This window comes from Cibotium barometz, chromosome 45 (assembly GCF_041138505.1).
Source record: "Cibotium barometz isolate CiBa-2024 chromosome 45, ASM4113850v1, whole genome shotgun sequence".
Classification (NCBI taxonomy): Eukaryota; Viridiplantae; Streptophyta; class Polypodiopsida; order Cyatheales; family Cibotiaceae; genus Cibotium; species Cibotium barometz.
In genome coordinates this window covers 13,341,337-13,352,289 of record NC_141090.1, presented here as the reverse complement: position 1 = coordinate 13,352,289, position 10,953 = coordinate 13,341,337, and the positions used below count along the sequence as shown (strand labels likewise).

The 10,953-nt window shown below is 37.7% G+C and overlaps 1 protein-coding gene across 1 annotated transcript; it reads left to right on the top strand.

The window, feature by feature from the left end:
• The first annotated feature begins 3,836 nt into the window (after positions 1-3,836).
• On the top strand, positions 3,837-6,611 carry LOC147612461 (uncharacterized). The gene is made up of 3 exons (XM_086783072.1): positions 3,837-4,153; positions 4,588-6,108; positions 6,207-6,611. Exon 2 carries the CDS (start codon positions 4,672-4,674, stop codon positions 6,106-6,108), a length of 1,437 nt encoding a protein of 478 aa, XP_086639198.1. The 5' UTR covers positions 3,837-4,153; positions 4,588-4,671; the 3' UTR covers positions 6,207-6,611.
• The last annotated feature ends 4,342 nt before the right edge of the window (positions 6,612-10,953 follow it).

Here is a 10,953-nt window from a genome sequence, read left to right as displayed (position 1 = left end):
TGCAGTTTCAACCCAAAGTAATGCAAGACCTCCAACTCAGAATAGGGGAAGTCAAAGAGAGTTGTTCCCAAATCGGTCGTCCACTTCCAAGGCAGTAACGCTGGAAGTGATTGAAGAAGAAGAAGATGATGAAAGAGATCATACTCCACCTGCGAGATCAGGACATCTCGCGTTTTTTAAGTGGGGTAGAATGTAAGATTCCTCCCTCAGCCTCTCAGGATGTCCAGTATCTTCCCCTGTAGTCAAATCCCTCTTCAGAAATATAAAAGATCTTATTTCTATCAGTTTTGGCCTAGAGAGAGAAAATCTTCTAGAGAGTGGTAATTTAGTTATTAAATATTTTTGGATGGAAAAATATCTCTTCTTATTAAAATAAGTTCCCTTGAAATAGAAGTTCAAAAAGATTTCCAGAAGGTGCATTTGAAATTAAGTATAATCTGTTCAAGAGGCATTATCCTGTGAGTGAAGATTTTTTTAAAATTTTAAATTAAGGTTCCTATGGACCAATGAGATTCATCCAAATGTAGGGAGGAGATAAATGAAGAAATAAAAGAAAAATCCCCCAAAAATGAGTAAATACTCACATAAGATGAAGAGTTGACTAAGGACAAGGTTAATAGTAAAAAAAGGGAGATATTTAGAAGTAATGATGCATTTTTGACACCTCTGCATGGGGGAATTCCCCTCATGAAGGAGGCGCCTATTTCACATGCTTGAATGAGTTTTAAACTCCCAAATAATGAGATATTTTCATCTCTCCTCTCTCCTGTTTCAACTAGATCCAAAAAGTGAGCAAAACTGACCTAAAAATGGTCAAAAATTGACCAAACCGATCTGAAAAATTCTAGAATCAGTTTACTTGGTTAGAGGCTCACTTTTTCCTATAAATAGAAGCCCTCCCCTTTTTTAAAACTTAATAGTATTTTTACACTGTTACCCTGCCTCTCCCAAGTGCCAAAAACAATGAATTTTACTCATAATTCATTAGTTTTTGACCTTCCCTCTTCCAAAAGATTGGTGGCCACTCTTGTCTCAAACAAGAGTTGAACCCTCAAACCATCAAGCCAAAGGAAAGTTCTCAAATTCATTAGTAAGTTGGTGATTCTTCTCTTTTCCATTTATTTTATGGTTTTTATGCTTTTTTATGCTTTTTGTCTTCTCTAAAATTGCAAGTGATATTATGCCTCATTGCAAAAGGCATTCCCCTCTCTTCTCTAGTAAATCCAACCATTCTTTATCCTAGGTGAATGATTAATGAATAAACTCAAGTTTTTCATAATGTTTCTCTTAAATAAGTAGAAAAATGTTACTTTAGAATGATTTAAATACTCTTGATGCATTTCTAATTAATTTTAGAGACTTAAAATTAAAAAATGGTCAGCCATACAAAGGAGGTTATAGCAAACTTTTTTAAAATTTTGGAAATAAGTATTATCTTTCATGATTCTAAAAGAGTAATCCTTATGAATTCTATATTTTAAAGTGTCATTTTCATGCATAGAAGATGCATTTTGACTAATTGTATAAAAGAAATTTAGTTTTATTATAAAAGTATTACTTTCATTATTATTGATTTTTATGCATAAAAGTATGCATAAAAGATTATTTTTTTTATTATAAAAGTGTTACTTTTATCATATTTGATTTTCATGCATAGAGGTATGCATAAAAGATTATTTTTTTTATTATAAAAGTGATACTTTTATCATATTTGATTTTCATACATAGAGGTATGCATAAAAGATTATTATTTTATTGTAAAAGTGTTACTTTTATCATATTTGATTTTCATGCATAGAGGTATGCATAAAAGATTATTTTTTTTATTATAAAAGTGTTACTTTTATCATATTTGATTTTCATGCATAGAGGTATGCATAAAAGATTATTATTTTATTATAAAAGTGTTACTTTTATCATATTTGATTTTCATGCATAGAGGTATGCATAAAAGATTATTATTTTATTGTAAAAATGTTACTTTTATCATATTTGATTTTTATGCATAAATGGGTGCATAAAAGATATTTTTATATTAAAAGTGAGAATTTTTATCATAAATGATTTTATGCTTAATTTAGATGCATAAGAGAAATTCTTTTATTCTAAAAGTGTAATTCCTACTAAATTGGATTTATGAATGGAAAGATGCATAAAGAATTTATTTTAATCCAAAAGTGTTATTCTCATCAATTTTAATTCTATGCATAGAAAGATGCATAAAGAAATCTTTTTTTAGTTCAAAAGAGTTATTTTCGTCAATTTTGATTTTATGCATAGGAAGATGCATAAAAGATTGATTTTTAATTCAAAAATGTCATTCTCATTTAAAATGAATTTATGCATAGGAAGATGCATAAAAGATTGATTTTTATTTCAAAAGTGTTATTCTCCTTAAAATGGAATTTATGCATAAATAGAAGCGTAAAGAAATCTTAAATCAAAAATGAGAATTCTCTTGTATTCTCTTGTATTCTATAAATAGATATGAGGATGTGAAACGAATCAGATAGATGAAAATGAACGATGAATAGATGGAGATGTATGTTTGTGAAAGAATGGATGTAGATATGGAATGTAGTTATATGTATGTGAAAGAAATGGATGTAGTTATATGTATGTGAAAGAAATGATGTAGATATGGAATGTGGATGTGGATGTATGTGAATGTGAATGAGGATGTGGAATGTGGATATGGATGTATGGATGCGGATTTAGATGTATGAATGTGAGTGGGGATGTGAAGGTATGAATGTGGGTGTGGAAATGGAAGTATGGATGTGGATGTGGATGTGGATGTGGATGTATGAATGTGGATGTAGATGTGGATGTGGATGTAGATGTAGATGTGGATGTATGAATGTGAATGTGGATGTGAATGTATGAATGTGAATGGGGATGTGAATGTATGAAGGTGGATGTGGAAATGGATGTGGTTGTATGAATGTGGATGTAGATGTGGATGTATGAATGTGGATGTGGATGTGGATGTATGAATGTGGTTGTATGAATGTGGATGTAGATGTGGATGTATGAATGTGAATGTTGATGTGAGCGTATGAATGTGAATGGGGATGTGAATGTATGAAGGTGGATGTGGATGTGGATGTATGAATGTGGATGTAGATGTGGATGTATGAATGTGAATGTGGATGTGAATGTATGAATGTGAATGGGGATGTGAATGTATGAAGGTGGATGTGAAAATGGATGTATGGATGTGGAAGTGGATGTGGATGATGTATGAATGTGAATGTGGATGTGAATGTATGAATGTGGATGTAAAAATGGATGTATGGATGTGGATGTGGAAATGGATGTATGGATGTGGATGTGGATGTGGATGTATGAATGTGGATGTGGATGTGGATGTGGATATATGAATGCAAATATGTATGTGAATGGATATAAAGTCGATATGAACAAAATGCCTCCAAATTCTTGCCATGAAACTCGTCCTTTATATAATATATAAAGAGGGATGGAGAAGAGATGTACACATTATGTGTGTGTGTGTGTGTGTGTGTGTGTGTGTGTGTGTGTGTGTATATATATATATATATATATATATAATTAATTAATTAATTAATTAATGGATATATATATATTATATTATATTATATTATATTCAAGAAGTATCTACTTTCAACAGATAAAAGCCAAGGCGGAGAAATATCTGTGCCCCACGTATCAAAAGTACACCACGTGAGCTGGGCCATGCCACAACGTGTGCCTAATCTTCCTTTAATCATTGGGTTTGTCGATTTAATAATACTATAAACTTCACTTTATAGATATAATAATAATAACAGGCTGCAGCACTCTCCCTCTTGTGTACATCTGTAGAGTCTGTCACCATCATCATCATACATGATACAACAAGCGGCTGTTGTGATCTGACACTTGCTGTATCTGTGCTTGAGGTTTGGGGTCGGCCTTCACATGGGTTGCCTTCAGAAACAAATTTTTTCCCCCTTTTTTTAAAAATAAAACAAAATTTGATTCTTAATCACGGCCTTGTCTCCTTGCGCTTCATCGCCCTTCTTGCACAAGTGGGTTTCTGAACAGAGGTTTTGGGCGAGCTTGCAACACTCCACACAACCCACTGGAGAGGGTTTCTGGCTATGGATGAAGGCTTTATTATCTACATGTTGTGAGTCCTTAATCCCCAATTTTCCATCATCTTAGTGCTTAAGTGTGCTTTTTATGATAGCCCATTGGTTGGGTCTTTAGATCTGGTAGGATATCCTCTATGTATGTGTTAATGACTTGCTTTTCTTAAGCTAAGTTGTATTTTTTAACTGTTATTGCTTTTCTTAAGCTAAGTTTAAGCTGTATTTTTTAACTGTTATTGTGAAGCTTTAGCTTAATTTCCTATTATGTTTGACTATGCTATTATTCCAGTGCTTACATTTCTTAAGCTCTGAGGTTGAACCGCATGTGAGCATATGTTTGGACTATGTATTTGCATATGTGTGGCCCTTGCTTTTGAGATTCTCCACAGACACTAGCTAGGTATATACACTTTGCTTCTCTGTTTAGAAAATCAATAGATTCCTTTTAAAATCTTTGATATGTGTGCATCAGGTCAATACAAATGTCTTCAAACAGCCATGCTTGATAGAGTTACCCTTTAGATCTCATCTCATTACAACATCAAGGTAACCATCAATGGAGGACAAAACAGATGAACCCGAAATCATCGACGTCTGGGAGCTCATGTTGGGTCTTGATGATGATGATGATTCTCCCAGATCAATGCATTTCCCAGCCCTCTCGACATCAAAACACGTCGCTGCCTCTGCTGCCACTGCTGCCAAGCAATCATCTGATTCCTTCACTTTTGAACCATCAAATGTAAGAGAGAAACCACAGTGGCTGTCTTCTCTTAAGGTAGATGGTGGCCATGGAACGTCCATGATATATGCTGCAGAAGACTCAGTCCGAGAAATGTTTGCTGCGTGTCAGGATACCCCGAGTAAATGCAACCCCATTGATGGATCCACTCTAAACAGTTCAGCCCTTTTTGGTGATGGATCAAGCACATCTTCTCTTGAGACTTTAGCTGATGATTTGCAAAGATCTCTCTCTTTCAAATTTTCTCTCAACAATGAGAATAAGGGTATTCTAGGTCATGAAGATACCTTTGATTCTCACCTTAGTAAAGCTTTTTCTAACGATGCAGCAAGCTTCACCTCAAGTTGGCTGCTGAGTGAAGGTGAGGCTACCAGCTCTCCTTCAGGCCCATCTATCTCTAGCTCTGTAAGCCTTAAGAAATGGTTCCAAGCCAATAGCCGCATATCGAAGCGGCGAAATGATACAAAGACTGGGTCTAAGTTCTCTGTTCATGAGACTCAATCCAGGAAGTTGCCCCCAAATCAAGTAACACCTCATCTTGTACCTGCTGCGAAGGTAAGTGGGTCAAGTTATGAGGGAAATGGTGGTTCCACCGATGCAAATGGTGATGCAAACCATGTACCTACTGCTGTGAACCGGAACAAGATTATGGAGGGAGCTCAAGATGGTCCGATTCGCCAGTACAGGCATTCATTTTCCAATGGGAACCGGAACAAACAGTTCACAGAAGAAAGGAGTCTGCCCACCGTTAACAGACCCAGCAGTTGGGAACTTGAGAAAGTTGTGGCAGACCCAAGGGCCAAAGCCGTGCTCTACTCCACAAGCTTGCAGGCAGACACCAATGCCTATGAAGATAGCAATGCTGTGAGGGCCATCTTGATATCCCTTGTGGGTGCTTCTTTTGATGAAAAGAGCATCTCACAGCATCCAGACTATGAGCAAGAGCTAAAGAATGCACTTAATATGCCCATGGCTGTGGTGCCAACTGTGTATGTGAGGGGTAGATATGTTGCAGGGGTGGATAACATCATACAACTGTACAAGAAGGGCATATTGGGCTCTCTGTTGCTGGAAACTCTTCCTCATGGTTTGAAGCCCAATGCACCCTGCATTTGCAGAGGGGGAAAGTTCTTGATTTGCCCGCTTTGCAAGGGTAAACGCAAGCTCGCACGACAGGGAGAAGAAGCCGTGTCTTGTCGACATTGTAGTGGCACTGGTCTCATTAAGTGCCCCAGCTGTCTAAAGTCATAGGTCACCCTAGTAATGTGGTTTTTCTCTTTAGTGGCACTGCTTGTCGACATTGTAGTGGCACTGGTCTCATTAAGTGCCCCAGCTGTCTAAAGTCATAGGTCACCCTAGTAATGTGGTTTTTCTCTTTAGTGGCACTGCTTGTTTGGATGCTTCCAAAAATTATCTGGTGATGTTGATACATAGATATGAGCAGACCTGTAGGCATGGGATGGTTTCTTTCCTTTGACATTAGAAAAGTTTATTAGCTGTCCTAATAAGCAGCAGGGAGTGCACAAGGTTTATGGGAAATGCTCTACTCAATGGTGTCGCTTCACCTCCGTCATTGGTGCACCTTTTTCCCAACTCGCTCTAGTTTGTAAGGCCCCCATTTGAGGAGCAACCACCCTTAAGATATAGTCAGCTGTGTTTGCTCACTTTACAATGTAAGAGTCTTCTTTTCTGTTTATTATGCCTTTTCATCATGAGGATTGCTCATGTAATCTGGTACTGGTTACTCACGGCAATATGCATCTTTACTTGTATCCATACATTTTGGGTGTGTTGACCTTCTCATAAGATGGTACTGGTAACTTATGGCAATATGCATCTTTAGTTGTATTCATACATTTTGGGTCTGTTGACCTTCTCATAAGATGTATGTCTGTCTGTCTTGCACTAGTGATACCCATTAACTTTTGTTTTCTTTTCCAAAGATCCCTTTCAAAGGCTTTCACCACAGTTGGCCATCATCCCTCTTCCTTTCCCTCTCCTCCATGTCCTCATCTTCCCTTTTTAGGATATGCTCCCAAATCCCCTTAGATTTGCTGACCATCACCCAATAAGCACTAAAATGATCTTTTTGTAGGCCACCACTATATTTTTTAGATAGGCAGAGTTAGTATAGATTCCCCAAGTTAAATACGAGAGAGAGAGAGAGAGAGAGAGAGAGAGAGAGAGAGAGGGGGGGGGGGGGGAGAGAGAGAGAGAGAGAGTTCTATTAACATCTACAGAAGGTCGAACGGATTATGAGACGTCCAAGAAGTGATGAAGTCATGTGAAAAAACATTTAAAAAAACCCGATACAATGATATAATGTGATGGGATTAAATGTGGATTTTTGGCATTAGTGGGCTGTATAGAGGCTCTCCATGGTCCCTGCTTGTGAGGGGGTACTCATGTCTCGAGAGGATCTCTCGGATTTGGAGAGAGAGAGAGAGAGAGAGAGAGAATCAATTCATATAGATATAGGGTCAGGTTCCATGCTTCAACCAGTTGCAAGAGTGAAAAAACCAATAGTAGTTTGGGAGGAATGAAGTAAGACGAGACAAAATCATCCACCATTTGTGGTTGTGACCTCAATGCATAGGATTTGCAAGTGTTGGCTATCAACAAGTTGCCAACCATGCCTTGTGTGGAGACTAGCCCAAAGTCACCCGTGATACCCTTGCATTGACATTATTGTCCTAACATTTGTCTGTTTGACAGTCTCCTAGCACCACTAGAGGATGAGATGGATTAGTATAAATTATAATGGTTTGAGAGATTCTATAAGTGACCTTTGATCACTACTTAAAAACCAAGGGGTAAGGACGCTCTCCTGGTGAAACCTTTCAAACAATGAGATTAGGATTAATGGAGGATTTAGTAAGGCAAAAACAAAAAGTTTATCATTTTTTCACCCGTTTTCTCCATAAGGTAGTACATAGCAATTACAAGTAGCACAAATAGAAGCTATGAGATATGTAAGTGGCATAATCTCTTGATAATTTTGGATAGACATAAGTGTGATCATGTAGCATTATCTCAATTTTCTTCCATTTAACACCTCACCCTTGATATAAATAACTTGGGATGGCAAAATAGTATAGCCTAGATGTACCCAACCATTGATATATAATTACATATGCATGTAATTTATTCACTAAGTCCATTGCCAAAGTAGTTTGTGTTGAATGGGTAGCCATACCCACCCTAGTACTCTTAATTCACCATCTTAAGACATCAAGTGGATGAGCCATTGAGTACCCGAGTAAGTTTTGAGAGCAAGATTTATCTCATATCCTCGGATCTAGACCTAGCATTTGAGCGTTTTTCTTTAAGCACACTAAAACAAATCATCCACATTTGGCAATCATATTGAGGCCATGCCAAATTGGTTTTGTCGATTGGGAGTTGAGATTTCTCGAGCTCATTTTGCACTTGGATTTTGCAACATCATTTGGCATTGTTTGAGATGGATTATGTTCATTGAAAGCCCATTCATGACTAGCATGTGAGATTGGGATGTCAAGTCCTAACTAAAGAGCTTATAAACTTACATTGGAAGTTTACAACCTATTGTTGGTGGTGCAATGGGCAAGTTAAGAGTGCCAACAACACTTTTGAAGGCTTTAATGACAAAGATTGGTAAATAAGAGTGTACCAACAACACTTTGAAGGCTTTAATGACAAAGATTGGTAAATTAGAGTATACCAACAACACTTTGAAGGGTTTAATTGACAAAGATTGGTAAAGAGGATCGATTCTATTGGGGAATGTTTATAACTTCATGGGCCCAAAGAATAACATATAAGATAACCACTGCTCATTCTCCATTTCACCATAGATTTGGTTTGGAGGTAGCGGTTTGATTAAAATTGTAGCTCCCGATTCTCCGAGTGGCATTGGGATGTGGAGTCATTGTGATATTGACTTGAACTGCTCATCAAGTTGGATGAGAACCAATGCATGGTTCCAACAAGTCATACATAAACAAACAAAGGCATGGCATGATTGGCACGTCAAGGTTTCAATGTAAGAAGGCGTCATCTTGTTATGCCTTTCTTGGTTAGGTCTCAAAAAGCCAAATCAAGGTTGGAATGGTCCTAGCCTTACTAAGTTTGATATTTGTATGTCAACGACACTATTTAGGCTGCAAGATTTTGTCAGGAAAGTGTTGTTATGTGTGTATGAAAATTATGTGTACATGCCTTGAATGTTAAGTCGTATCAACCACATGTAATGTTCAACATCACTCGATTATGGCCACCCATGCTTCACAACAATCAACACATGTGCTTTCAATTTGAAAAGCTATCGATCAAATCTACATAGTACATTTTGTAATATGTATTATAATACAATGTGTACTATACTACATTCTACTCACTCCTTCACCTACTAATCAAAGATATATGCGAGAAGGGTTGGACTGAGTAAAGTAACATTCTTTTTTCACCCTCGAAAGCTCTAAGATAAAGATTGAGTCATTATATCCATTGTAGATGACTCATCTATGGATGTGTGATGAGAAAACAATCTCCTCCTTTGCTTTTCTCCATCATCATTTTGAAGGAGGACAAAAGCATGCTTATGAGGAAGACTTCTAGTGCTATATAGCAGTTATCATAATGAGGGCTTCGAAGCACATTTAAAATTCTACATGAAAACTCAAAATAACATAGTATTGATTCAATAATAAACTACATTAACCCTAGTTTTGTACAAACAAAATCCATTTTTGTGGCTTTTCAAGAGTTTGTAAAATAACCAATTGTTGCAAAAAAAATCCTACTAGAGAAATAGTCTCAATGCAAGATATGTCGTAAATAAAATCACATGTGTAGAACAAATGGATGGCCACTGCCGGCGGGCCCCCCCAACTCCAATCCCATGTGAGCCACAAAGGTTTGTGGAGGGATGGAAGGGGCCAAGGACTAATTGCCCCTTTATTCTATGGTCAAGGACCCTTAGCTTAGGCATATGGGATAAATCATTACACGTGGCAGAAGCTACTGGAGAGGACAACACTTCCAACGAAGCCCACAGCCCCCCTTATCACATTAGGCCATTTTGACCACCTCCACGCATATTTGACGGGTGAAGGCCACCATCTCCAACACCCCCTTGTGAAAAAATCCCGAGGCAAACACGTGGGACTGACCAAACCTGGTCACGGCCAAACATAAGATTGGACCAAACAACAAAGGCCAGCCAACTACCAAGCGCCGAGGAACACACGCGTCAGACCAGACAAGAGGAGCTACCACCACCGAAAGAAACAGAACACAGATTCCGTGGTCTTTTTTTTCTGCTCTGATACCATGTCTCGTAAAGAAGATCCCATGCATAGAACAAATGGATGGCCACTGCTGCCCCCCCATGTGAACCACAAAGGTTTGTGGAGGGATGAAAGGGTCCAAGGGCTAATTGCCCCTTTATTCTATGGTCAAGGACCCTTAGCTTAGGCATATGTGATAAATCATTCCACGTGGCATCAGCTGGAGAGGACAACACTTCCAACGAAGCGCGCAGCCCCCCCTTATCACATTAGGCCATTTTGACCACCTCCGCACATATTTGAGGAGTGAAGGCCACCATCTCCAACAAGATATTAGTTTAAAAAAGGATCTAGTTTCCACGATCTTTTACTATAGTTAGATGTATGCAACCAAGCATTCTTAAGTAGTTTTTTCATGTAGTTTTATGTTCATTTGCCTCCAATTTCCTTCAATAAAAGGACACTTTTATGCCTCAATTACAAGTACAAGACTAGTGTTGAAAGCACTTTGCTTTTTCTTTTGTATGCTTGTATGAGATATCGTAATCTACTACCATGAAAAAGAACTATCCTAGACAATGCTTTCGAGTCCACCTAGCCATGATTTTAACCAACTAGGAACAAAGATCCTCAAGAGAAGAGTCAAGCATAGCAAGAGTATGAACTTGGGTCACCTACACGTGCACATATTGTAGTGATAACAAGAAAAATTAAAGGAACAAATCAATAAACGTACAAGTGTACATATCAAGTGCTAGCCAAGAACAAAGAAGAGCAAGAATATCCCTATTTCAAAGTGTTCAAGATCCACACAAAGAGGGAGAAA